This window comes from Ursus maritimus, unplaced genomic scaffold (assembly GCF_017311325.1).
Source record: "Ursus maritimus isolate PB19 unplaced genomic scaffold, ASM1731132v1 scaffold_7, whole genome shotgun sequence".
Taxonomy (NCBI): Eukaryota; Metazoa; Chordata; class Mammalia; order Carnivora; family Ursidae; genus Ursus; species Ursus maritimus.
In genome coordinates this window covers 53,413,830-53,441,461 of record NW_024426885.1, presented here as the reverse complement: position 1 = coordinate 53,441,461, position 27,632 = coordinate 53,413,830, and the positions used below count along the sequence as shown (strand labels likewise).

The 27,632-nt window shown below is 55.2% G+C and overlaps 1 protein-coding gene and 1 long non-coding RNA gene across 7 annotated transcripts in view; one reads left to right on the top strand and one right to left on the bottom strand.

Annotated features, from left to right (window-relative positions):
- Positions 1 to 26,834, top strand: part of CHST3 (carbohydrate sulfotransferase 3) — a 34,048-nt gene extending 7,214 nt beyond the window's left edge. For 3 of the 6 annotated variants that reach the window (XM_040624192.1, XM_040624190.1, XM_040624191.1), the window contains exons 2-3: positions 19,432 to 19,656; positions 20,647 to 26,834. In XM_040624192.1, the coding sequence (XP_040480126.1) occupies positions 19,517 to 19,656; positions 20,647 to 21,940 (1,434 nt within the window). In that variant the 5' untranslated portion in view covers positions 19,432 to 19,516 and the 3' untranslated portion in view covers positions 21,941 to 26,834. Of the gene's footprint in view, positions 1 to 15,754; positions 16,667 to 19,431; positions 19,657 to 20,646 lie in introns of those variants that run through there. The other 3 variants (XR_005833197.1, XR_005833198.1, XM_008696299.2) reach the window with 3 other exon arrangements.
- Positions 13,851 to 15,455, bottom strand: LOC121101234. The gene is made up of 2 exons (XR_005833199.1): positions 14,719 to 15,455; positions 13,851 to 14,179 (listed from the first exon to the last, which is right to left on the bottom strand). It is a non-coding gene; the product is annotated as an uncharacterized LOC121101234 (long non-coding RNA).
- Positions 26,835 to 27,632: the final 798 nt, after the last annotated feature.

Sequence of the window (27,632 nt, the reverse complement as noted above, 5' to 3'; positions counted from 1 at the left end):
GGGGGGGGGGGGGGGGGGGGGGGGGGGGGGACCGAAACTCCCCTGACCGGGAAGGTCAGGCCCTTCGTGTTTTCGTTCTGAGAGGAGCTCTGCTCTCGCGCGGTTCCTCCTGCGGCTGCGTGCGGCGCGGGGGCCCACGGTCAGGTGCACAGGAAGCCCGAGCGGGGACGTCCCCTTCACACCTTCCGGGCCTGCGCTCGCTCGGTGCCACAGGAAGCCCGTGACGGAGGCAGCCTGAGATGGCCATTTCGCAGACGGGCGCGCAGAGGCCGCCGGCCAGGAGAGGTTGCCCGGCCCCAGCTCGTGCGTGCGGAGCCGCGGCGCCCCCGGGCCCTGGCGCGTGCGAGCTTGCTGCCGTGGTCGCGGCCAAGATGACGGTCGCTTCGTCCTGGCGGCTCTGGGGAGGCTGGCTTCGGGGGCACTGCGGGTGGAGGTTCGAGCCCCCGGCCTGCCCCAGGCTGACCCACACGGGGCGTTTCTGACGGTACCACGGCCTCTTCTGCAGGGCCGGCTGTGTGCCGAGCGCTGCTTCCCCTTGGCAGTGACCCGGGCTCAGAAGTGGCGTAGGTGGCAGGAGAAGGGATTTAAACTCGCGAGGAGATGCTGGCCGATCAGGGTGTTCCAGCAAGACAGAAGCCCCACCCTGGGCTAGGTGCCGAGCTGCCCGGGATGCCGGTGGCTTCCACGGCCCTGTGATCTTCCAGGTGGATCTTACGGCCCAGGCTCCCCTTCCCCAGCCCTCCCCTTGTCCTCACTGTTCCCCGTTCCGAACTGTCCTTGTTCCTCAGACACAGGCATCCTGCTCTCTGTGGCCTCTCCGGCCTCTCCTTCCTGCTCTTCTTGTGGCCAGCACCCATTCAGCCTCCGGCCTCCGCTTGGGTATCGGCTCTGGAAGCCTAGGTCAGCAGCCCTCCCTGTGGCTGCCTGCACGTCCCCCTCGTCACACTTTCCCGCGCTGTGGCCGTTGCTGCTTTCGTGGTCTGTGGTCTCCTTGCGTAGTGAGCTCTGTGAGGCAGGACAGCATCTGCCTAGCTTCCCTGGGTGTCCCCAGTGCTTCCACACCCCCAGGGAGTCCCCATCTGACCGTGGAACCGAGAGTGATGGAGGTGACACGAAGCTTCGCCATGCCCGGTAGCACAGTGTCCGCCCTCCCAGGATGGGATGCTCCCGTTGGGGAGTGCTCGGAGTCTGGGCAGAGCTGGGGGGAGTCATGGTGAGTTGGAGGAGGCAGCTGATGTGGACCAGAGGCCTTGTGTGGGACTGGGTGGAAACAGGGGAGTGGGACCCTGGGCATGTGACCTGTTGGAGTCATTATCCTGTGTGCTGGGGTGGGCTGGGCTGGGGTCCTGACAATGGTCCTGAAACCCTCTGAGAGGCCCCTTGGAATTAGGTGGGCTGGTGGGTGGTTGCACTCTGGGCCGCACTGCTCAACCCCATCAGCAAGTGGTTCTCAGTCCTGTCCCCTTATGGGTGTGTGTCCAGCCCGTCCAGCCCCTCCGGCCCCTCTAGGGTTCAGACCTGCCCCCCAGGCAATGCAGGCCTCCTGTGGCCGAGTTCTTTCCCCTGAGCAGACAGCAGGAAGCCCAGCTGGCAGGCTGCCTCCCGGGCTGGGGGCTGGTTCCAGCTGCAGCCCTCGAGCCGTTCTTGCAGAGTAGTGGGGCCCCTGAGGGCTAGTTCTCCTCCACACCACCCAGGAAGCACACAGTAGGTGCTTCAGCCTGGGCATTAGTACCGCATGCTCGCTCATGCCTGACGCTGTGCAGGGTGGCCTGGGGCTAGCAGAAGGTACTAGAAAGGGAGAGGAGACTTGGGCACAGATAACCACCTTTGAGTCCAACTGTGATGAGCCCACACAGGTAGACGTGAGGGAGGACTTGGGGAGGGCTTCACGGACGAGGTGGGCACGCAGCTGCCAGGAGGGAGCCTGGGCAAAGGCACAGGGTGGGAAAGCTCAGATGGAACGCAGAGAAGGGCAAGGAGTCCAGTTGGACCGAACTCTAATTTGTAGGATGGATGAAGACGAGCAATGAGGCGGATGGTGCTGTGGTTGGAGCTGCAGGCTCTAGAGCCGGGCTGCTTGCAAGGGAAGGGGACCCTGCTGCTGACCTGCTGTGCGACCGTGGCCAACGTGCTTCATCTCCCTATGCCTCAGTTTTCTCATCTGTAAAATGGAGATACTAACAGTACCCACCACAAGGGGGTGATAGGAGAATAAAAGTGTCCCTATACAAGTGTTTAGAGCAGGGCCTCCCATACAGTAAGCATCCAGAAGAATGAGCTATTATTCTTATTTTTTAAATAAATGTAGCTAGAAAAGTCAGTTGAGGTCAGATCATCGAGGCCTTTGAATGCCATACTTTCCATTTGCTAAGCGCCTGCTGTGTGCCAGGTAGTTACAGACTGTCTCACTAAGCCCCACACAACCCAGCAAGGCTGTTAGGCACGTGTCCATTTTCCAGATGAGGAAACTGAGGTTCAGAGAGGCAGGTTAACCCACCCCAGATCACTCAGCCAGGAGGAGTCGGGGGCAGTAATGAAATCCAAGTGTCTCTGGCAGTTGGGTCTGCCTGTGTGGAGATTGGAGAGACATGACAGAGGTAGCATGCGGGTCACTGCCCAGAGTGGCAGCCTGGACGCTGTAGTCATGGGCCCCTGGGGCAGGGAGGGCGGGAGGGAACAGGGAAGGAGAGATACCTTGCAAGCCTGGAGGGCACAGAGACAGGGAGGCCTTGAGGCCGCAGCACACAGCTCACTATTCACAGCCCAGGGGCACCACTGAGTCATTCTGGGAAAGCATGACATCACTGAGTCTCAGTGTCTGCTGCCTACCTGCCAGTCTGCCCTCTGTGGTCCTCTGGTGACCATGTGCCCGAAGTCCTGCTAGGGACCCTCCCACCCCGGATAGCAGGGCCAGGTCAGCTTCCTGGCTTTCTGTCCTGGCTTCTCCTCCCCAGCTGCTGTTTCCTACCTTCCCAGGGTTCCTTTCCCTGCTTGGAATCCCCACCCCACCCCTTACTCATAAGCTTAGCTGTGGCAGAAGCTTCTGGAAGGGGTGATGGGCATGAAGAACTTCTAAAAGTACATCCTTTCCAGGCCTCTGATTGGAATTCTGGGCATCCCAGTGTTGGAATCACTTTTAAAAAGTAAAGCCTGGTTGAGTTGTGTGCCCAGCACTATGCCAGGTCCTAAAGGCCTCTGCCTTCCTGCCTTCCTGAGCACTCAAGCATCCTCAGGCTGGGTGGTTTATTTGCATCAGTCTGATTGCATGAGGTAGCCCCATTTTACAGATGCCAACATTGAGGCCCCGAGAGGTTAGGTGACTTGTCCAAGGTCACACAGCCAGATTTCAAACCCTCAGCTGTCCAACTATAGCTGTGCCTGTGCTCTTAGCCACTCCACGATCCAGCTGCAAAATGAAGCCACCGGAGTCATAGGAGGCAGGGCGTATGAACCTATGCCTGCCAGGCGGTGTGGGGCAGACAGGGAGTGCCAGCACAGTTTTCATCTTTCAGTGTGAACCACTCCCCAGAGTTTCTTGGAGATTGTGGATCTCCAGGGAGGGGGCAGGGAGCACCGAGCTTCTTGGCCATACAGACCCTGCTGACGTGGCCATTTGGGGTGAAACTCACCTCTCTGGAAGGAGACGGGGTGCAGGGGGCGCCTGTGACGTTTTTGGTGGGCCAGACCTGGAAAAGGAGTGTGAGTCAAGAGAGGGGCCGAGTGCCAGCTTCCTCAGCCCCGTCTGCAGGCGCAGGATGCCAGGCTGCTCCCAGCTCCGCCCCAGCCGCCCCAGGCAGGGGGAGGGGCCAGGGCCCAGCCCTGTGCTGAATGGTGCCCTCACCCTCCACAACCTCACGAGGGAGGAGGCATGGTTAGCCGCATCTGCCAGGTGAGGACACTGAGGCTTAGAGAGGGTTTCTGGCTCACCTGAACTCCTTTGGCCGGAAAGGGGAGAAACGGAGACTGTGAAGTCTTCTCTCTGCAAGGACAGGAGGAGGGAGGAGCTAGTCGTGCCTCCCCCCCACACCGAGGGTACAGGCCAGCTCTGTTCTCAGGCTAGCATTTCTGATTCATTCTACAGTCACTGGGTCCCCATGTTGCTGTGAGAATGACCCTCTGGAGTAAGAGAAAAAGCTCTGATTTCCCTTGGGCTATGAGTTACGATTTTTCCAGGAGCACTTTGAAACAATAGGGGCCCTCGGGCAGGCTTCTGGGGCTGGGCCCTTCTCCCCCAGGGAGCCAGCCCCACCTTAGTGGGCCTGGCCTGGAAACAAAGGGCCTCCAAGAGATAACCTGGCTTAGGTGATGACCTGGCACGTGACTGAACAGACTGGTGCCAGATTCTCAGGGTTCCCTCTTCCCCTTTTTAATGCCCAAGCCCCAGGTTAGCCCAACTCCAGGGGCCCTCTCCACAGATATATGGGGATCCCCCAGGGTTCCACGAAGTCTGCAGGGTCAGTCCCCCTGACACTGCCCCCTCTTAGCCCCCAGGACCCCCACACCCAGAAGGGAGGGGACCCAAACCAGTTACTCCCCCCCGACCACTACAGGAACAATTTCTGGACAATTGTCACTTTTCTTGCAGGGAAGTAGACTTAAGTTTGACTGTAGGGGCAGTTCTGCTTCTCATTGCCTCCAGATTTTCCTTTCTGGCTTTGCCTCACTTAAATTCAAAGGCCTGTTAGAATGACTTCCAAAATGAGAGTCTCACCTCAAAAGAACGTTGTCTCTACTTCTATCGGTAGAAAACTGCTAGCTGCTTTTAATTTTTTTTTTAGTTTGATTACATTGTATAAATTAAGCAATACATGCCCACGGTACCCGATTGGAAAGGTACGAACAGATACAAGGTGAAATTGCTTTCAGACTGAGGCACAAGCTTGAGAGTAGCTGTCCTGGACACTTAGTATGACCCCTGCCCGGGGTCATTGCTAAGCCGGCAAGTGCTCGCTCCCAGGCCGTACTGGCTGCCACATCCCAGCCCCCCCAGGAGTCACCTTGGACTCCACCCATGAGACGCAAAGGCCCCCACATCCCTCTGCCCCCGCAGCCCCAGCGTGGCCCCTTAGCTTCCAAGTGAGCTGTCTCCTGCATTCCCGGCTGCCTCTTCTCCATTTTCCCCTCTTGTCTGGCTGGGCTGGGCCCTGCAGCTGTGGCCTGTGGGGTCAGGGCCCCACGCTGGTGATCTGATGGACATACTGCCTCTCGGCCAGACTGACTGCATATTCAGAGTCCCCTAGGTGTGGGGGCTCACACAGACAGGTCCACCCTTCTCCACTGCCATTCCTGATGAGACCGAGTGTGACCTAGGCCTCCCCTGCCCTTCCCCCTTCCTCCCTCTTCCCCCTCCCCTCCCTTCCTCTCTGCATCCTTCCCTTCCTCCCTCCTTTTCTGACATATTTATGTGGTGCTATATAGCAAATGTTAACTCTAATTCGTAAGAGTAGAGCAAGGCAGAGAAATAAATAGTGCCAGGAGAGCAATGTGCTGGAGATTTGATGTCCGCAGACCCTGCCCTTCACATCTTGGCCTTGCATCTCCAGCTGGGTGACCTTGGGCAGGTTGCTTAGCTTCTCTGAACCTTACTCTTTCATCTGGAGAATGAAGGCAAGGGTGGTGGTAAGAATCCAGGCTGGGTGCAGGGCTGGCCTCAGGACCAGGAGGAGCAAAAGGGCTTTCTAAGGAGGAACAGGTGACAGGTGTGGGGGGCGGGGGGGCGGGGGGGCAGGGCTGTTCCTTTGGGGGACTGGTTATGGCTGCAGGGGCTGGATCAGGAAGGGCTCTGGGGACACGTGGGGTTTGGGCTCAGCCTTAGGGTAGACTTTGACTAGGCACAATGGCCTCTTAGGCAGCTTGGCCCCTGGGCTAATGGCTGCCTGCCCCCCGTGGGCATGCCTTTTCTTTCTCTATTTCCACTCAGAAATGGACCCCCAATGGACCCTTTTCTAAAGTAATGACTTTATAGTTTTCATCATAGGAATAGATGCTTACTCTGCAAAATTCAAGTAAAACGGACAAATACAGAGAAGAAAGCAAAACTCGCCCCTCAGTCCCACCACCCAGATGTAACCCATTAGTTATTCCTCGCACATCCTTCTCTAGGCATGTAGACATAGAAGAGGGGGCAGTAGAGAGGCAGGAAGTTTTCTAAACATGGGGAAATGCACAGTTTAGTTTAACTTTTAGGCCAGTGTTCTAAGGAGGCTGTGCGCCCCGAAGCAACCCCACTCATCTGTCCCCATGTCCATGAGGGCATCGTGGGGGGGGAGGTTGTTGGGGGAGGACCCAGACGTTCTGCTCTTTAAAACCTCCTGATGCAGACCCATTATAGAAGGGGAGCTGGCTCCATGACCGTGGTTTTCACTCTTTGGACCACAACTTCAGACACAGATACAGAAGTGAAACAAGTCTTACGAAGCCCGTGTGTATCTTTATCACCCAGGATACACTCTGGTATTTTCAGTTCTACACCATTCCAGTTCACTTTTTTAAAAAAGCTGGTCGACCTACCAAACTTTGCAAGCTGGAGTTTAAAAATATCCCCCTAGAAGAGTGATTTTCAAACTTTACATCAGACTCACCTGGAGAGCTTGTTGGAACAGCGTGCTGTGCCCACCCCCTGAGATTCTGGTTGAAGAGGTCTGCGGAGGGGCCCAAGAATGTGCATTTCCACCAAGCTCCCAGGCGCTGCTGCTCCTGCTGGCCCCGGACCCCACTCTGAGATCTGACCTTCCTAGGTTGTTTTTTAAAGCATTGTACTTCCCGGCAGAGACTTCCAGAGGATTTGCCTTATTCCACAGATGAGAATCGCTGGCGGCTAATACAAGAATTTGGGTCTCTGACATTTTTGAGGGTGCTGGTCAGGCACTACCTTCGGGATCTTAAACACCAGTCTCCTGAAATCCAGCTCACGCTATTAATATCAAGTGCCGAATGCAGAAGAGGTCTGCAAAGCAAAGGGACATTTATGCCCAGCCCTGGTTGAATTACCTGCCTCTTAAATCCCAAACCCACAGAACATAAAACCCTCCCAGCCCTTTTGAAAACACTGTTCCTCTATAGGCAATGAAAGGTGCCATTTACCATGTAGATTTCACCTATTCTGGTTTTTTAAAGGGAAGAAGGTAAGTCAAGCATGACCACCCCATGGGGAAAGCTGTTTCCCCTCACTCTGGTTGGGGTCTGCTGGGTTTCATTGGCTATCGCTGGACTCCCAGCTTTCCCTGGAACCTCTTCCTGGAATGGCAGCTGAGCGCGTGTGACAGCACCCGGGCTCGCCTACGTTTTAAGCTGTGTCTGTTCCTCCAACCGGAGAACTCTCAGCCCCCCCAGTCCTCCCCCTTCATAGCCTTGGGGCCCCCTCCCCAGCCGTGCAGTCCTCTAGAAGCCAGCCCTCAGCTGGGAGCAGCCTCATGAGGGAGGGAAGTGTTAAATGGGCACAGAGCCCCTCTGTTCCACTAACAATGGCCCGTTGATGACTAGATTCTGCCCAGGGCGGCCCCCTTGACTGGACTTAGGGGAGGAGGAAGGACTCCAACCCCCCTCCCCCAGGCAGCCATTTCTGGGTGTGAAGTTGATCGAGTCCTTGGCCTCTGCCCACAGAACCTCATTCTTCAGGCCCTGAGGCAACAGTGAGAAACCCACTTACCCCTCCTATCCCATCCCAGGGGCAGTTCGAGGCCCCAGGGGTGATTCAGTTCCGTGTAATTCAACAAACATGTATTGAGCAGTTGCTGGGCACGGAGGCTCAGTGCTAAGGAGCTGTGGGCAGGAAGAATGACCAGTAACATGAATTCAGTGCCTGTTCGAGTCACCCCCATCCCTGGCTGCCAGCAGAGTCACTAAGGAGCTTACACAAATTCCAGCCTGCAGGCTCCTCCACCCCAGATCTCCGGGAGTGAACCGCAGGCCCTGCTATTTTGTAAAAGCGCTCAAAGGGATTCTCATTCCCAGCTGGGGTTAAGCATCCTGGGCCTCCTATTGGTTTGCCCCCATTTCATGAGGGAGGTGCTTGTGGGAGGCTGAATAATGGGTCCCCGAAGATGTCTACACACGAACCCCCACACCTGTGCATGTTACTTCCTAAGGTCAAGGGACTTTGCAGTGGAACTGAGTTAAGGATTTTGAGACAGGGAGATTACCCCGGATTATCCAGTGGGACCAATGTCAGCAGACGGGTCCTGCGAAGAGGGAGTTTGACGACCGAAGAGGAAGTCAGAGTGATGCCTGAAGAAGAAGACTCAAGCAGCCACTGCTAGCTTGGACGATGATGAGGGGGCCGCGAGCCACGGAAAGCGGGCAGCCTCTAGAAGCTAAGCTGGAAAAGTCAAAGAAGCAGATTCTCCCCTCGGGCCCCTAGAAGGAACTCGAGCCTGTGGACGCCTTGATTTTAGTCCAAACTGATCATGGATTTCTGACTCTCAGAACTCTTAAGGTAATAAATATGTGTTGTTCTAAGCCGCTGAGTCGATGGCGGTGTGTTACAACGGGACGAGTACAGGGCTGTTACTAACTCTGTTAGATGAGGCTCAGAGACGTGAGGCAGTCAGCTGGGGTCACACAGCTAGTGAGTGGCCGAGCTGGAGCAGGAAGTACCCTCACTCTGTGTGCTCTTCCACCTCCCCGCACTGCCCCTCTTTGCAGCCAGACAGACAGACGTGGGTCCGAAGCCCCGCCCCGCCGCCTTCTTTCTTGTGTCCTTTGTTAATAGTGGGGCCCATTGGCCAGGAGGGAAGGTGGGGGTGGGGGAGTGGGCAGGTGGAGGAAAGCTAGGATGGGCTGGGTTGTCCCCAGGTGGAATGCCATGTTTGAACTCGATTCTGGAAGAGTGGAGCCTGGGGACACCATCCCCCGTCTCCTCTGCTGCCTGTCATCACGCTATCCCTCAAGGCCACTCTGCCTCTGGGATCTGGCCTGCGGCCACAAGCCAGCCACAGGCTTGGGCAGGAGCGGCATTCCACTCGCTGTCACCCACAGCCAGCAACAGCTGCTTATCTGGGACAGCCGGCAAGCTCCCATTTCCTAGGAGTCCAGCAATGACCTTGTGCCTTCAAAGGATATTTCTTCCAGGACGCCAAGAACCTTGTATTTGAGGTCACGTGTGTCTCTCTGAGGCGTGTGAGACAAGCAGAGGTCTAGAGTGTTGTTGTCCAAAGTCACACAGCAAGTAGGTGACAGGTCCTGGCAGACGAGTTCCCCCGGAGCTGCCCGCCGCCGTGCGGCTCCCAGGCTTCGTTACACCTGCCTGCTCAGGGATACCACATAGGAGCTGCGTTCCTGAACCGTGGAGCCAGACTGCCTCGGCTCTCCTTGTGCCTGGGGGCGGGTTGTTCGGCCTCTCCTTGCCTTGGCGGGGGTGGTGGTTAGTAGCCAGCAGGGTACTGCCCACCTTCCTCATGGAGCTGTGCTGAGGACCGAACACATTTAATGCATGAAGCCCTTGGAAGCGCCTTGTTCACAGCGTCAGCTCGTCACTGTTGAGCTCCCCTGGGCAGAGACTGTCTCTCCCTCACTCTGCTGCCAGGGCCTCGGCCCCTGCCCTGCGTGGCCGGGAGCAAGTACTTTGCAAGTGAGTTGACTTGTCTTGCCTGAGCTTTTATCATCTGGAGGCTCACTAGGTACTTTCCCCAGACTTTTAACTTTTTACAAGTTCCCGCTTAGTTCACACCCTCCTCCTCCTTGCCTCACTGCAGAATGGCCTGAAAGCAGCCTGAAGCTTGCTCTGAAGCTTGTTCCGCCCCTTGGTAAGTCCCAGGAGCGGTTCCGAAATAACCCAGAGGTCCCAGGTTCTCACAACCTGTGAGTGCCAGTGTTACATCATTGTCAAGGCCACGCCTGGCCGACCTCCTGAGCTCTCCCCGGGGTCCCCGGGCCCTGGGGCAGCACTGTTCACACACGGAGTCTTGTGTGGCCTCCCATGGACCCTCTGCATCTCTCCTACTTGGAGCCCATGCCAGGCCTTATAGCTGATGGCAGGAGGGGGGGGCGGGGGGGGAGGGGGGGTGTATCACAGACTATGTGGGTCCCTCAAGGCCCGCCCCCCTTTCTCCCCGCCCCCCGCTGTGAGGATGGGGCTTCCTCATCAGGTTCTACTTCCTCACTCAGCCTCCCCCACAAAAAAAGCCCCCCAGGCTTATCCTTGCACATGAATAGACCCCAGGGGTGGGGCCAGTTCATGGTCCTACAAAAAGCCAAACTCAGGCATCCAGTTTGGATTCAACTCGTTCAGTCTTCTGCCCCAGGAAGGCCATTTCTGCTCAGTCTTACTGCCCACCTCTAGCTGTGTTTCCAAAGTCCTCTTTCAACCCCGCCTCTGTGGTAAGAGCCAGTTTCCTTTTCCCCTCTTTTCAGTTAAACTTTTTACATTTTTTTACGTTTTTCTTTTAATTCCAGTGAGTTCACGTACATGTGATATGGCTTCAAGCGTACAGTAGCGTGCTTCCGTAATTCCGTACGTCACCCGGGGCTCGTCACGGCAAGTGCAATCCGTCATCCCCAATATTTACATTTTTTCAGTGTTGAGATAATTACAGATACACGTGCAGTTTTAGGAAATAATACAGAAAGAGCCCGTGCACCCATTACCCAGTTCCCCTGTGGTAATATCTTACAAAACTCTCTTCGAAGGTCACAGCCAGGGCACTAACACTGATGGACACAGCCAAGATAGAGCACGGCAGAGATCGCTCATGGTGCCCTTTGATAGCTCTAACCACTTCCCTCCCGCCCCCACGCCTTCCTTAGCTCCTGACAGTACTGATCTGTGCTCTTCGGTTTACAATTTTGTCATTGCTAGAATTTTGTATAAATGGGGTCATGCATCTGTAACCTTTGGAGACCGTCTTTTTTCACTCAGTACCCCTAACAGTCATCCAAGCTGTGTGCAGTACGCCAAGCACAGAGAGGTTTGAAGTCTCCTGAGGAAGGTCAGTAAGTAGGACAGAGCAGAAAGGGGATCGTGGGCTTATGCACGGAGAGCTTTTTCCTCTCCGGCGATCCCAGAAATGCTGTAGGAGTTACCTTCACAAAGGTGCAGAGCAAGAGGGGACAGCCGTGTGACCATACTGAAGGGGACCCCCGGGTACCCCGCAGTGGCCACGGGCTTGTCCTGAACATGTTCACGTCTGATGCACTCACATGCACGTATGCATACTTGCACACGTTTCTGGTTGAACGGTTGCGGATCAGTCAAGCTAACGAAAGCTCCCAAGCCCACCCGTGAGCACAGAATTGTGTAGTAATGAGCGTGACCAAAATGGAAATAATAGGGCACATGAGGAATGAGGGAAGAAAAGAATTCCATGGCCCAGAGATTCCTGGCCGCCTTAGGCCGCTCCTCCTAAAGTAAGAGGGATGCATACGTGTCCACCCTTTCCCATCCTACACGCATGGCAGACATCACTAGTCAAACACCACATTCTTTCTCGCGGCAATCAAGCGTGACCTCAGTCTTCTCACAGAGCTCTAGTCAATACCGATCTACTGGCGTTGGCTCACAGGTTGAGGATTGTTTGCTGTCCATGCTTAAGCACATTCTTTGGTTCAAGACGCTGGAAACTTGGTACAGTCACCATCTTTGTCAGGCTCCCTCTTGCTTGTGCTGGGTTAAGTTTATCACAAAGCTCCTTAGGCGGACTTGGTTATTCAAGTAAACATTAAGCACTAACTGTATACAGGGCAATGGATTAGAGCACAATTCCATATACTCTTTTATTCTAGCTTACTTTTTAACCACTTCCTTTCAAAAAAAAATTGATTTATTTGAGAGAGAGAGGGAGAGCGTGAGTGGGGAGAGGGGCAGAGGGAGAATCTTAAGCAGGCTCCACACTCAGCATGGAGCCCAATGTGGGGCTTGATCCCACAACCCTGAGATCACGACCTGAGCCAAAACCAAGAATCAGATGCTTAACCGACGGAGCCACCCAGGCGCCCCTATAACCATTTTCTTTTCTTTGGGAAGAGTAATAAATAAACATGGTAACAAGTTCAAACAATACAAGGAGGTGTATGTGAAAAATGGGTCCCCATCCCCACCTCTATTTCCTAGTTCCCCTCAACCACTCTGGCCCATTTCTTGTTTTCCCCTAGAGGTAGTCTGTGTACCAGCGTGTGTGTGTGTGTGTCCACCCCCGTGTTACACAGATGTTGGTAGACCTCACACACGCTTGTCCCTTGTTTGTATCACTCATGTCTCGAACAGCGTTTCGTATCAGCCTCTACAGAGCTGCCTCTTTCTTTCTTTCTTTTTTTAAAGATTTTTTATTTATTTATTTGACAGAGAGAGAGAGCCAGCGAGAGAGGGAACACAAGCAGGGGAGTGGGAGAGGAAGAAGCAGGCTCATAGCGGAGGAGCCTGATGTGGGGCTCGATCCCAGAACTCCGGGATCACGCCCTGAGCCAAAGGCAGACGCTTAACCGCTGTGCCACCCAGGCGCCCCAGCCTCTTTCTTTTTAACCACTTACGGAGTATTGCACTGACAAATGTACCATCATTTATCGAACTAGTTTTTTGTTTGAATTTTTACGTTTGTGCCTGTTAGCAGACATTAAGGTCATTTTCCACCTTTTGCAATCATGAACGGCTTACTGTTGTGTGTGGCCTTGCTGTGATTGTCCTAACGTGTCTACAGGATGAATCTTCCGGAAGTGGAATTGCCGGGTCAGAGAGCATGCATACTTAGAATCGGGACGGTTTTGCCAAATTGTCCTTCAAAAAGGACACCCCCCTCAGCATTACAAGAGGATGCTGTGTATTAGTTAGGACGGAACAGGCCGTGCTGTAGTCACAGACCCCACATCTCAGTGGCTTCGCCTAACAAAGGCTTATTTTTCCCTCGCACCACGTCTGACGCAGGTTGGGGGGCTCTCCCGTCAGCAGGTCGGGATCGGGACTGAGCCAGCTGGAACCTGTGGTCTCCAGTGCGGCCACAGCAAGAGAAGAGAGGGCCTGAGGAGCGTGTGGGGTCACTTGAAGGACGAGGCCTTGAAGCGGCTCACGTCACTTCCACCCACATCCCACTGATGTGCACCTGGTCCTGTGCCTCAACGGGCCAGGACGGCGGAGGGCGCGCGAGCACTTGATGAGCACCAAGTGTTTGCCCATCTGCCCGTTGGGTCTCCCTGACGTTATCTGCCCACTAGGTTACAGAAGACGCTGTCTTTCAGTCTGACATGTGACCATGTATCTTTTCAATTAACCCTCAGACGCTTTCTTTAGGCAACTGGCCTCCGCCGTCTGCTGCGATCCCCGTGGCAGACTATGTTCACACTCAGGACGCGCTCCAGGGGGCTTGCCCAAATCTGCCCAGAACCCAAAAAACATTTTGTGGGGAAGCCCTGAGACGTTTTTTTTAAGTTTTGGCTCTTATTCATAAAAACATATAAAGGCATGTGAGTAATAATATAAAATTAGCCGTGTAAAGATCTTGCCAGCTGTGGTATGGAACAGATTGGCAGCGGTTCGGGCAATTTCCTAAGCTCTCCAGAACTCCGCCCCCACTCTCACTCAGGAAAGCGCAGGCCACGTGAGGGACAAGGGTGGAGCTGTAAGAACCCTACATCTATTGCAGTCCTTTGCAAAAAGCAGTTTGGGGGTGGGGGTGCACATTTTTGAGGCCTTCACTATTCTTAGTAACCTTCGCCGTGAGTTACCATCTGCGGTGTTTTGTTCAGTGAGGGGCCTAAGGGGCTAAATGAAAGGCTTGGAGGATGGACGTACAAGGCACGTGTGCTTGAATGGAGGGTTTATGTAAGAGTTTGGGCTGGCATTGCAGGGCGATGTCAGACTGTAGAATGCCAGACTAAGAGGTGGGGAGGAATTGCATTTGGTAGCCAGTAAGGATCCTGTAAAGTTGGGAGGGCAAATCGTTTTTATCTCACAGGACAACTCTAATGGATCCGCGCTGCAGTGAGGTTTATGAGGCTGCATCCCAGTCTCAGCTGAAGGGGGGCATTGATTGATTAGTGATGTCTGCTCCAGGCGCAGCACTGCTGAGTGGTGGTGTGTGTGCCGCGTGTTTGCCATCCCTGTGATGAAGCTTCTTAAGTGGGCTAAGCTATGAGAGTCAGAGTGATAAAGGGGGGCAGGGCCATCACTAACCGGGGAGACAGGAGACCCACATAGTAGTTGGAGTTTTGTCAGCATCCACTTGTATGCCTTGGTCTCTCTGAGCCTGAATTTCTGTAGATAAAAAATGAGGAAGGGTAGGTAAGACAATGTCCACATCCTGACATTCTGCAGTGTTAGGACAAGAACCATGTTTTTTCATGGTCCACGGGGTAGTATACAGGACACATTTCTTTTGGACATCCTGAACACAAGCTTCCACTGCAGGCCCTGACTGGGCAAGGCCCAGAGTGCGGGGCAGCTCCGACCCAGCCCAGGGCCCCAGGTTCAGTGTGAGAGGTGCTGGAAGCACCTTCGCTGACAGGAAGGCCTGGGACTGTTCTCTGGGGCCCTGTATTTCATGCGCCTGTTGGCTTTGGGGTTTACACAGGATGTTTTGTTCACAGGGCTGAGCCGGCCCTGATAAAGTGACTCTCAAATGGGGTTAGAGAGTGTGTACCCCCATATCCCCACAGAGCAAAACAGGGCTGAGGGGCAGCCAGGGTCTGTCCCAGGCGGAGCTGATACCCTGAGAGTCTGTGGCAGCCCCACCCCCACCAGGCTGGCCCTCAGCCCCCTGGTCCACCTCGTGGCAGTGGCCCAGAGCTTCTTACAAGTTCTTGGATGTCTGCTGCTGCTCAGGTGGGATACACTTCTACCTTTGGCTGCTTCTTCTCTGTCTCTGTCTTGGCTGAGGCTGGGCACATGCCCATAAGGAGGTCCTGGAGGGGTTTGTTCTTGTGAGAGGAAGCTGGAGCCCTGGAATGTGAGCAGGCTTGAGGAGTAAGGACGGCCCCGAGCTGCGCAGGGGAGCATCGGCCAGACATCCATTCACTTCCTCACTCTCTTCATCCTTCCCTTCTTCCTTCACTCACTGGTTCATCCAACAGCCCCTAGGCATTTACTCTCCCGTCAGACACTAAGTCTGAGATATTGGGGGCCTTGGTCCTTTCCAGGCCATCCTTGCCTATGTGAAATGGAACCCAGTATGGACAGGCCCCTGGATGGGCTTCTGCGTTCCCCAAGCAGGGACCGCCTCCCTCAGGGGCAGGCCCAGCCTTGGAGTCCCTCCTCCCTGCCCCGCCCTCCGTCCTAGTCTCTAGGGGACTCAGAGACAACTCACAGAAACCCTCCCAAGGTTTCCCCTCATGGGCTTCGGCAGCATCATGCTTGGGGCACCTCCTCGCACCCCTCCCCCCCGGGCTATGGCCCATAGCGTGTCGGTCTAGGGTTTCCCACAGTGGGCTTCACTGCTCCCACAGAGCCCCCCCATCTGGACTCTTGCCCACTCTCAGCTTCTCTTCTCGGTGTGGCTCTTCCTCTGATGGAACGGGGGTGGGAGCAGGGCCTACAACCGCTGAGGCCCAGCCCCCACTGTGCTCTGGGCCCCAGCAAGTGAGGGGAGTGGAGTTTTGCTGCCTGATGCAATGTCTGGCAGGGCCCGTCCCTTATCAGAGCTCCATTCCCAGCAGACTCTGGGACCACACCTTCCGTTAGGGGACGCAGGGGCAGGCTGGGAGGCGTCCAAGTAGAAAACTGTTGTCTAGTGAAGGCCCCTCATGGGGCAGGAGGGAGGCCTGGCCAGAAAAGCCCCCGAGGGGAGAGGAAAGTAGGGAGATGGGTGCCTGAGTTGGGGCCTTAGCCCAGCCCACTTTCTTTTCAGTATTCCCTCTCTAAGATTTGTCTGGGATATGCGGGTGGGTTTCTGCCCTCCCATCATTAGCGCATCACTGTACAGGCTTGAACTGAAAGCTCCAAGGCTTAATTTCTTCATCCTCAAAATGACATCCCGATTGATAGTGATAATTCAAGAGACTGACGGATGCGAAGCCCCAAGCGTGAAGTTTTGCGCATAGTACTCGCTCGGGGCGTATACTCAGAGCACACACCCACAGTGCACGCTCCGAGAACACACAGGGTTCGCTCATCTAGGGGACAGCCGCTTTTTCTTCTTCACGTGTCCATCAGCTTAGAGTGAGGGAGCATCTCCCGCTAGGCCAGACGCTTTGGAAAAGGCATTCGTCCATTCATCTGACAAGTGTTCTAGAACACCTGGTCTGTGCCCCGTATGTACAGGGTAGGGCACGAGGATTCTGGGCACAGAGTACAAAGGTGGAACAGACGGACGAAGCTCTCCTGTCATGGAACCTACACGCCAGTGGCTGAATTAGGCAAGAAACCAGTGCATTTCCGACCAGGAAGGAAACAAAGCAGGATGCTGAGAAGGGAAGTCACGGGGGAGGGGAGATGGTCAGCGTGATGTTGGCGGTCAGGGAAGGGCTCCAGGGGAGGGCTCCAGAGCCGAGCGCTGGGGATGACTGGCCAAGGGCAGCTGTCCCACCCCCTGCTGCGGCCAGGCAGAGCTGGGCTGGCCCGTGCTTCTGGCCTTCTTCCCCATTGGCCCTGGTGCCCTGGAAATGGGACCTCGGCTGGTGTCCCACCTTTTCCTTTGGCTGTCACATCACTTGCTGGATGTCAGGGGGGAAAAGCTATCGAGGACTCCCCTGGGAGGCGGCGTCTGCCAAAAGAAGGAAACGATGTTTCATTCTTCCCATGAGCTAAGTAAGGGTGCACCCTGCGTTTGGGGAGGGAGTAGCGCAAAGGTTTGACTAGTGTTGACATTCACAGGCCCACTTCTTACAGAGGACCTCTGCCGGGAGCTTTGCCAGGTGACCCCCATCTTGGCCCCATCTTCCTCCCTAGTGGCCCTGTGACCTCCTGGCCCCTGTGGCCCTCTCCTACCTCCTGGTCTGAGGACCTCCCCCATTGCCCCTGGGACCCCTAAACCTCCCTCACCTGCCTGCCCACAGTCCGCTGGGCTTCCAGAGCTAAAGCTAGGGGCAGCCGCTGGGACAGGGCGGAGCCAACAGCCTGCCTTGTGTTTCCTGTCAGAGAGTTTTCACCATTGCTTCTTCCTTTTAGGGCAATGCCGGGAAGGTTCTTAGGAACCCTGTATTTTTCAGGGGGGTGAGGGGACTGGGAGGGCAACTCAGAAATAGAAACAGTGCTTGCAAGGGAGGGGAGGAGAAGGTGCTGAGCTTCGTCATCGAGGCAGCCGAACTTCTAATCTCACCAAAGACCCAGAAGGGAGAGGACAATGAGGGCAACTCCCCTCACCCACTCCTGCCTTTTCTCCCCTCTCGTAGTTAATGAACACTTACCATGCCCCAGGTACTGTTCCTCACGGCAGCCTTATGTACAGGTTTTTCATGCTACAGATAAAGAAACTGAGGCCCAGAGAAGTTAAGTCACTCCCACAAGGTTACACAGCATGGTAGACACGCAGGAAGGACTGGAACCCAGGACTCCTGGTCCCAGCTCCTTTTGCTTCCCTTACATCATCAGACACAGACAACTCTCACCCAAGAGACGGGAGGGCAGAAAGTCAGGATTTCAATCCCTTTTCTCTACAGACTTAGCGTTGAGTCTCACCCTTCCAGAGAGCTGGGTAGCCTTGCGCACCACGGGGTGCGAGAAACATGGGTCTGCCCGTCATTCTGCAAACTCTTGCTGATAGCCTGCCAGGAACTGTGCTCACTGTTTGCTCACTCGTGTCTTGTTGGGCAGCCGGTATATGCTCGGTGCCGTTCTAGATGCTAGTCCCTACTTCAGGGGGCTCGGAGTCTGGGAAGACAGACAGACCATCGGCTGGAAAGCCCAACCATATGTGCTACTGGGGAGCACTGAGAGGCTCGAATGACCCAGATCCTGGAGGGATGATGAGGGCTGCTGCTGGGGGAAACTTGGGCAAGTTATTTAATCCCTCAACCTCAGTTTCCTCATCTGTAAAATGGGATAGTTGCTACCTAATAGGACTTCTGTAAGGATCTGATGAGGAAATGCAAATTAAGTGCTTATTAGCATGGCACCTGGCACAGAGGAGTAAGCACTCAATAAATCTCAGCTCCCCAATCGTTCCAGTTGACCCTTCCACCCCGAGTGTCAACTCCGTGAGGGCTTGGGCCAGCTCCGCTTGTTCGCTTCTGTGTCCCCAGTGCCTAGACCAGAGACAGGTGCAGAGTGGGTGCTCAGGAAATAGTTGTTGAATGACTATGTGGGGAAAGGCCCAGAAGAATTAGGAAGGGGCAGGAATATTGCAGTTGCCCTGGAGCTGGCTCTGCAGGTCTCTTCCCTCCTGAGCCCCTTCTCAGCCACCCACACTCAGGAAGCCTCACCACCCCCTCTGCCCTGCACAGCTGGGCCCCACCACTGAGCTGCCAAGGTTATAGCTCTGCCTCCTCGAGTTGCAGAGCCCGTGGCCCACTGTTTTCCCCGAAGGACAGATGTTCTGCCTATCCCTTTAGCCACTTTCATTGTGCGATGAAGGTGCAACCCTGGGACCTGCCTTCCTGCCCTTCTCCTCCCTCATGTCGATGTCAGCTGCTTCCCGTGGGAAAATCCATCTTTTCCAGAAAGAGAGAGGATCCTGGGTGCACTGCACCAGGTCACAAGACTTTTCCACACTTGGAGCAAATAGTATCCCATGGACGACGGTCCTTATGGAGAAGGGATAGACTTTTGATGGGGGGTGTTGTGCTGGAATCTGGGGCTCCTGATGCAGACAGGTGTGTGTGCGATGGTGACTGTAAATGTAAGAAATGGGCTCCATCCGGCAGTGCTGCGTTTGCTCCAGCTTTGAAAAATGTGCACCTCTTCCATCGAGGACCCTCTATTCTTTTATCCGTTCTGTCGTTTGGCAGCCATGCTCCAACGTCTCCTGTGTGCCTGGCCCGGTGCTAAAGGATAATAAGGGGCCGAGACAAACTCCCTGCACTCCACAAAGGGATGGTCAGCGGTGAACAAATTGATACAAGTGGGCTCACCCCATGGCAGTCTCAGATGCTAATAGGAGTCTTTGCACGGTGGTGGGGCCGGGGAACCCTAACCTAGCCAGGGGGAGGCTGCTCCAGGAGGTTGAGACGTGAAGCCTGAGGCCATGGGAGGTATTTTGGAAGGACCCAAGTGAAGGATCTAATATATATTTATTAGGTTATTCACATAACACTACAGGTCCATCTCCATCATTTTTTATTTAGGTATTTGTAGTCTTTTGCTATTGCAAACATTTATAGTGCAAGGAACATTCTTTTCCATGTACTTGCCCTTGAGTTACATGTGAGTTCAAAGGGTAAGTTGATGAAAGTGGAATGAATGAATCAACGGGCTGATTAGCATTTTAAATGACCTGATTTCACCTCTCAGCCATCAGGAGAGTGGGTCTGGGATTCTGGCTACTAAGTAGGGCCAAAACCCTCAAAAGTTGGGTGGGAAAACTCTTCATTCCTCATCTCCAGACAAGGGTGTCCTGACCACTGGTCTCTTCCCAGGACGAGGGTGTCCCCCACCTGAAGACGACGAGCCCGGTCCTGAGTGATGCTTCTGAGCTGAGTGCCCGTGGCCCCACCCTTCCCCATGGAGAAGGGACTCGCTCTACCCCAGGACTGCCGGGACTTTCTGCACAGCCTGAGGATGAGGAGCAAATATGCCCTTTTCCTGGCTTTCGTAGTGGTGGTTTTTGTCTTCATTGAAAAGGAAAATAAAATCATCTCAAGGTAAGGGATGCGAGCGCCAGTCCTCCTTATCAGGGAGGGGTGGGTGGGGCAGAGAGGTAGCTACAGGGCTCTTTGTGGACCTACAAAGGCATTCCTTCAACGAGTAATCATCAGGCTCCTCCTGGGCTCTGGCAGTGGTCCTGCATATGTCCCCAGGACTGCACAGGGATGACCCTTGGCAGCCTGGGCTGGAATCCTGATTCTGGCTCTTTCTAGCTGTGACAACTTGGGCAAATTCACTTTTCTGTGTCTTAAGTTCCTCTTCTGTAAAATACGGCTAACGATGGGATTTTCCTTATAAAAAGAATAAATTAGGAAATATAAAACATTTAGCTCAGTCCGTGGCATGCAGTATCCAGTACTTGCTGACCATGGCTATTATTATTAATTTACTTCTTGAATAGGATGATGCCTCACATTAACAGCACATCTACTATATCGGCCCAAAGCCATGGATGAGGGTGAGCCCATGGAAAGGCAGGGTCCTGGTATATATACCCTGGTGGGCAGGGCTGCCATGTGCAGCTGTCCAGGTTGTATACTGCTAAAATCCAGGAGTGTGCAACTCTCCACCAGAGAGCTTTCTCTCTACTTGCACACTAGGAAACCAGAAAATACAGAGAGTAAATGCCTCTGGAAGCAGCCCTCAGCCAAGGCCAGCCGGGGCTTCACATACCTTGGGAAAGAGAATCCTTTGGTGTGTTCTACACTGTCTCCCAGGATGCCCCAGGGGGATTGGTTTGCCCACAGGGACACCCCGCTCACCCTTTACAGACCTCTTTGTCTCCCCACCCCACCTCTCTACCAGTTCTTCCTGTGACTATGTCCCAAATACACTACTTAACACTCAAATCCTTGCCTCAAAATCAGCTTCCGGGGAAACCCAGCTACCACAGGTTCTGGGTGATCAGCCCAGGAGGCTGCTTAGGGGTGCACAAGGGATGGAGTCCCCAGTCACTCACTGACTCCGATTTCCCTTTGTCCTCCTAGGGTGTCAGACAAGCTGAAGCAGATCCCACAGCCCCTGGTAGATGCCAACGGCACCGACCCAGCCCTGATCTTGGCCGACAATGCGTCTCTCTTGTCCCTGAGTGAGCTCGATTCAGCCTTCACCCAGCTGCAGGGCCGCCTGCGAAACCTCAGTCTGCAGCTGGGTGTAGAGCCAGCAGGGGAGGCCGAGGCGGAGGCCCGGGCGGAGGCCGGGGAAGGGGAGCCACCGCCACCCCCCGGGGCGCAGCCTCGGCGCCACGTGCTCCTCATGGCCACCACCCGCACCGGCTCCTCGTTCGTGGGCGAGTTCTTCAACCAGCAGGGCAACATCTTCTACCTCTTCGAGCCACTGTGGCACATCGAGCGCACGGTGTCCTTCGAGGCGGGAGGCGCCAACGCCGCGGGCTCGGCCCTGGTCTACCGCGACGTGCTCAAGCAGCTGTTCCTGTGCGACCTGTACGTGCTGGAGCACTTCATCAGCCCCCTGCCCGAGGACCACCTGACCCAGTTCATGTTCCGCCGCGGCTCCAGCCGCTCGCTGTGCGAGGAGCCCGTGTGCACGCCCTTCGTCAAGAAGGTCTTCGAGAAGTACCACTGCAAGAACCGCCGCTGCGGGCCCCTCAACGTGACGCTGGCCGCCGAGGCTTGCCGCCGCAAGGAGCACATGGCCCTCAAGGCCGTGCGCATCCGGCAGCTGGAGTTCCTGCAGCCGCTGGCCGAGGACCCCCGGCTGGACCTGCGCGTCATCCAGCTGGTGCGGGACCCGCGGGCCGTGCTGGCCTCCCGCATGGTGGCCTTCGCGGGCAAGTACGAGGGCTGGAAAAAGTGGCTGGCCGAGGGCCAGGCGCGGCTGGGCGAGGACGAGGTGCAGCGGCTGCGGGGCAACTGCGAGAGCATCCGGCTGTCGGCCGAGCTGGGCCTGCGGCAGCCCGCCTGGCTGCGCGGCCGCTACATGCTGGTGCGCTACGAGGACGTGGCGCGCTGGCCGCTGCGCAAGGCGCGGGAGATGTACCACTTCGCCGGCATCCCCCTGACGGCGCAGGTGGAGGACTGGATCCAGAGGAACACGCAGGCGGCGCAGGACGGCAGCGGCATCTACTCCACGCAGAAGAACTCCTCGGAGCAGTTCGAGAAGTGGCGCTTCAGCATGCCCTTCAAGCTGGCGCAGGTGGTGCAGGCCGCCTGCGGGCCCGCCATGCACCTGTTCGGCTACCGGCTGGCGCGGGACGCCGCCTCCCTCACCAACCGCTCCGTCAGCCTGCTGGAGGAGCGCGGAACCTTCTGGGTCACGTAGGCGGCCCGGGGCCCGCGCGCACCCCTCCTTGTGGAAGGCCCACCCTTGCCTTCCTCGCCCCCCACCCCGGCCGAGGGTGCGATGGTGGCTCCCGCGGAGGGGGGACGGGCGGGCGGCCTCTCGCGGAGCAGGCAGCCCTCCCGTAGCAGTAGGCGCCCCCCGCCAGCTAGCTCCCCCCCACCCCAGCCTGGGGCCTGGGGTCTCTCACCGAGAGCCAGACAGCGCCTGTCCCGTGGCCAGTCCCGGACCGAAGGGGCTGCGGTCTCCTGAGCAGGCCCACACAGGCCCAGAACTATTGACAAGCCTTTCTCTCTCTCTCTCTCTCTCTCTCTCTCTCTCTCACACACACACACACACACACACGCACACACACACACAGGGAACACGCCTAAGTGCCTGCAGACCCTGTGGGTCAGAGTCCCAGTGTTGAACCAGAAGGGGCTGTGTGCACGGACCAGTCACAGCAGCCCTCCTGCGTACTCAGCGTTCATCTTACAGTTTCTGGATTTCTACACAATCCAGTGTGGAATCCGCATGGATCCCTGGGGAGGGACTGTAAACAGCCCAGAATGTCTGAGGATGGCCGTTGGGGCTTTTCAACCAAGAACGATTCAGTATTTTCATAAATGGAAGAGCCGTGCTGGCTCCTGATGAGATCAGCCCGGCACAGAACTGTGAAACACACTCACACGTGTGAAGACAGCGCCTCTGTGCACACCACACACAGACCCAAACTACGTAGAAACCCAATCCACACACACGCAGACCAGACAAGCTTCCCGGTTGCTTTATGCCCACAGGATTTAACTATCACAGACCTAAAGACGAGCCTTTCGTTACATTTTTAAACTATTTGGGGATGAGGAAGGAAACACAGGTTTGGGACGGAACGGTAGACACAGAAGGGCCGAGGCTGCGGCCCCTGCCCGCCTTGGTTTCCCCTGGCTACCTCCTCTGGCCCATGTTCGTCCTCCCTGCTGGCAGGCAGGATGTTTTGAAATGGTGTGGCCAAGCCTCACATGACTACAGCCCAAATGCCCGGTCCCAGCTGGGCTGGCTCTCCGAGAGCATGTCCATGTGTGAAGGCTGCCTCAGGCCTGACCGGAGGCAAAAGGCAGCTGACCAGTCCTGCCATTTTCAGCCAGGCCTCGTGTGGGGCAGGGCCCAGAAGAGAGTGCAGAGTGCTCCTGGGGGAGAAGTCACATCAGGATACCCCCTCCCCTGAGAAGACAGGGGACAGAGGTCGGCCTCATGGTTGGTCACCATGGTTACGTGGTTAGTGTCTGGAATTCCAACTTTTAGGGCTCTGGGAAGAGTGTTGCTCAACTTGGGTTAGGCTGGGTGTTTTATTTGGGTTTTTAAAAAAAAAAGTTATTTATAGTTTCATATCTTGTTTTGTGGCTACATTTTTGATTTTCTTTCTGCAGGAGTGCAGCTCGGAAGCAATCTGGGCGTGAGGAGGCTGGGAGGACCAGCAGGGAGCACTCTGGCTCCTGCTGGAGGGAGAGGAGGAGGAGGAAGGATCAGAGCCTAGGTGGCCACATGGCAGCCTGCAGTGCCCCGCGGGCTTTACTGTTTGAGCCCCGTGTGGAATGAGTCTCAGAAACCACCAGCGTTCTTTGCTGTGTGTCCAGAAGCAACATAAATCAGCTCTCACCCTCTCCCCGAGATGAGGCCAGATTTGAACATCTCTTCCAGGTCCAAATGCCTTTCCTGGGGGAATCAGGGGCCTGTGGCCAAACAGCAAATGTCCCCAAACTGGGGAGCAGAACTCAGTCCCCTTCAGAGCTTGAAGAGCTACACGAGTTCACTAGGGCTGTTTCTGATTTCCTGGACAACTTCTCTGTCGGATCTGTCCTGTTGTCAAACCAGAGGGCTGAGTTTCGGTCTGAGTAATACGGACACAAGGGAACTAGAGGATCTGAGTCCAGCTGGTGCCGCCACAGGGAGTGTGTCCTGGCCAGAAGCTGCTGGTTGAGATGGTGAGGACCGCAGCCATTTTGTGGGGTCTGTGCTAATCACCGCTTGAAGCTGCTGGGTCTCCGACACCATGGACTGCAGCCATTCAAGGAGGTCTCCGGTCTTGGCTTTCCAGTCCCAGAAACAAGTTGTGCAGGGAGCTGTCTCGAATTTGGGGTCCAAAGGGACTCCAGCCCTGAAAACTTGACCCTGGGGCAGAGGGGGACCAGGATGTTTCTGGCAAGCACAGAAGTGCTGGCTGTTCCTCCCCACCCCCACCCTGTTCCCTGCACTGTTCCCCACCTGTGGTTGGTGGGGGCTGGGGCAGGGATAGAGGCAGGCACCTCCATCTGGGGCTCTCCTTGGGGCCCCCCTGGTGTGGACAGCAAACTTCTTCTTCCTTCCTTCCTTCCTTCCTTCCTTCCTTCCTTCCTTCCTGTGTTTCTGGGGCCAAGGTCTCCACCCCCGGAGCTCTGAGAACAGTGCCGAGAATGGACCTTTGGGACTTCTCAGGACACTCACAATTTGTACACTGCAAGTTGACTTAATTTATTTATTTTGTGACAAAGAAGAGACATAAAATACCTTATTATTTGCAGGGACTCAAAGCTGTACCCAAATCAAGGAAGACGAAACAGTAATAGAAACCGTTGACTCGCGCCATACACACAAGGGCACTTGAAGAAGACGATTCAGAATACCAGAGAAGAGTCACCCCCAGGGCAGGGGGGTTGCACTGGCCCCAGGGTGTTGTTTAAGGAGGTACCTTGGTTTTTTCCTTGTAGTTTGGAAGATGCGACATTGGAGGCTCTTTCTGCTGTATTCCCTTCCTGGTGTCTGAAACAGGACACAGCTCGAGAGAGAGCCCTCAGCAGCGCTCCGGGAACCCTCGGGGTTTGGGGAAGGACAGGGTGGGGGCGACTACTGACTTTACACTCTGGGGGACCTAGTTGGGGGTATGTATTTGGGGTTTTCAGCAGGCAGCTGGGACGAGGAAGGTGGTCCATCTGGGGTGAGTGCCTCCTCTTCCGGCGAGGCCAGCCCCGGCTTCTCTGCTCTTGCTGGCTCTAGCGGCAGCCTTTCCCCGCTCAGCGTCCACCTGCCTGCAGACGGAGGGAGCAACTGAGGCCTCACCTCTGGGGCTGCCGGCTTCTCCGGAACAAGAGGCCCATTCAGCAATGAATGTTGACTCATTTTCTTTTTCCTGATGAAGACCTCTTTAGCCTGGCCTATATAAATAGTTCAGAACATTCCAGGCCTTAGTGAGACAGGGCAGTGTCTAACACCCACAGGCTGTCACTGAGGCTGCCTATTCCTGGCTTCTCCTCTGGCCTCGTTTGTAAACCTTGGAGGGAATAAGGGCACCAGGTTGGGGGTGGGGATCTTTGGGAGCAGTCCATGGGGAGCAGGGTTCCTGAGTCCCCACAGAGAGGAAAAAAGAAGCAGATTCACAGCTCTGTGGCATTCCCCCCCACCCCCACTCCCACTGCTGCAGGTTATCAGAAGTTCTTACTAAGGTTGAGGGACATGAAAAATCTAGTCTTTGGTCCCTTTATGTGATACATACACTTGAAAATAAATAACTCGATGAATAGGAAGAAAATGTTTAGTGAAGATTTACTCCCTGCTTGGGAGCACCCTCAGCCAGGGGCTGGTCTAACGGGGCAGCTGCTGCCAGGACCCCTGAGAGCAGAGGGCCCACCCAAGCCATTACATCTTTCCCCACCACCTCTGTCCTATCTGATGATGGAGCAAGGCCCAGCAGGAAGTCAGGGGATCCCTGTCCCGGGAGATGGGCACTTGGCCTGGAGAGGTAAGCATCAGATAGTCTGGTCCTGATCCCAGAGGTCTCTCAGCCCTGGTGGTCTTTTCCCACATTAGGGCCTGTTTTAATTGACTGCAGGGCCTGCCCCTTGCTAAGCCCTGGATTATGAAGGATAGGAGCAGAAGAGCAGATGGCCGCGTCCCTGAGGCGGTCCCTTGCTCCCATCCCCCAGGCTGAAAGCAAAGGCAGGTCCTGAAGGGATGGATTTCGGGGGCAGGAAGAGAAGGGGGTGGGCATGGGGAAACGCATCTGCAGAAGCCAAGTAGGTCTTGCCGATCTGCAGAAAGTGGAAGGGCATCTGCTGAACTCCCAGGGTCCCAGGTGGGTGGGTTTGCTCGTGGAGATTGCCAGGACACGGTCCAGCTGGATGAGAGGCAGAAGGCTTCCTGGACACTTCCTGAATGCCACCGCATTGCCTCTTGGCTGCCCACAGTTTCAGGAATAGTGGAAGCTGCCCTTTACCTCAAAAGGAGGAAGCGGAATTGGCAAATTCAGATGCCTTAAGAGCTTGGAAATCCTTTGGTCTCATATCCTTTGTCATTCCAGGACTGTGCCCGGGGACGAATGAGTTGTGTGTTTCCAGGGATACGGACGCAGTGCCAGCCCCATGGGCCCAGCTCATAATGTAGACCAGATATTTTATTTGGGAAAATACCCTGCTTCCTCTACCATTGGGCTTCCTCTACCATTGGGCACCCCAGAAGTTTCCATCTCATCTGTATGTTCTAAGCCAAGTGTGCCTGGCTCCCCTGCTCCCTCCTGGATCCCGCAGACTCTGTCTTCTTTTTGCCAAGACCTCAGCTCTGTGTCATGTTTCGTGGCCACATGGTATGGGACACTCCCTTCGCAGCCACATGTGGCCATGTGTGTACATATGTGTCCACACGTGTGTATGTGTAGCCTGCAGCTCCTCCTGCTCGGCCACGTTGCCCCCAGCCCCTCTCGCCATCGAATGTCCCAGGTATCCTTGCCATGGCTGCAATCTGCCATCTCCTGGAAATGCAGGGGCCACCGCCGGTCAGGGTCTGCTTTGTGGAACAGAATGTGAACCATCACTTGATGGCTTACTTGACTTATTTAATTAAAAATGAAACCATGCAGTGAGCAAAATCTGAAGTGTGGCTCTGCCTTTCTTTTGCTTTTGTTCTCAACAGCAATGAAAAATTAAGAAAAAAAATGAGCAGCTGTAGGAAAGGGGTGACTTCAAGCATTAAGCAGGGCAGAGGAAAGCTCCTGAGAAGTGAAAGACATAGGGAACGATGGCTAAGTGCAGCTGGTGTGATGATAGTTGCTTCTGTGACCAAGATGGCGGAGCTGGTGGGAACTGTGCCTGGAGCTGGCTGCAGGAATGCAGTCTGACATGAATACCCAGGTGTTACAGGGCAGGGACTAGAGCATTGGCTAGAGGTCAGGAGACCTGGGGACAAGTCCCAGCTTTGCCACTGTCTGGCCCTGTGACCTTAGACAAGTCACTTCCCTTATCTGAGCCTGAGTTTCCTTGAGAATGAGGTGTGTTATCAGTGCTTTACAGCCATTGTTCCAAAGTCAGCTGAAAAAGAGGCTCTGCTGTCTCGCCCAGAGCTCCTGTATATTGATTTGTTTCACGTGTTGAAACCTAAGATTTCCTTTGGCCTTCAACAAAATCACAAAAACCACATGAGGAGATCGCTAAAGACCCTTTGGCTAAGAAATTGAATGGAGTCCTTTCAAATTGTTTTACATGGCTCTATCAGTCCTCATCACTGTAGTGCAAATTAGGTTTGGGCCCTTTTACCTCCTAACAGGCACCTGGAGGCAGTAGGCGTTTCCCCAGAGAGAAGGGAGAAGGTTCATTTTGGAACTCGAGAAGACAGAGCTTGTAAAGCTTTATGGGCTTGGGGGCCCAGGGGAGGAACCTTGAAGAAGCAG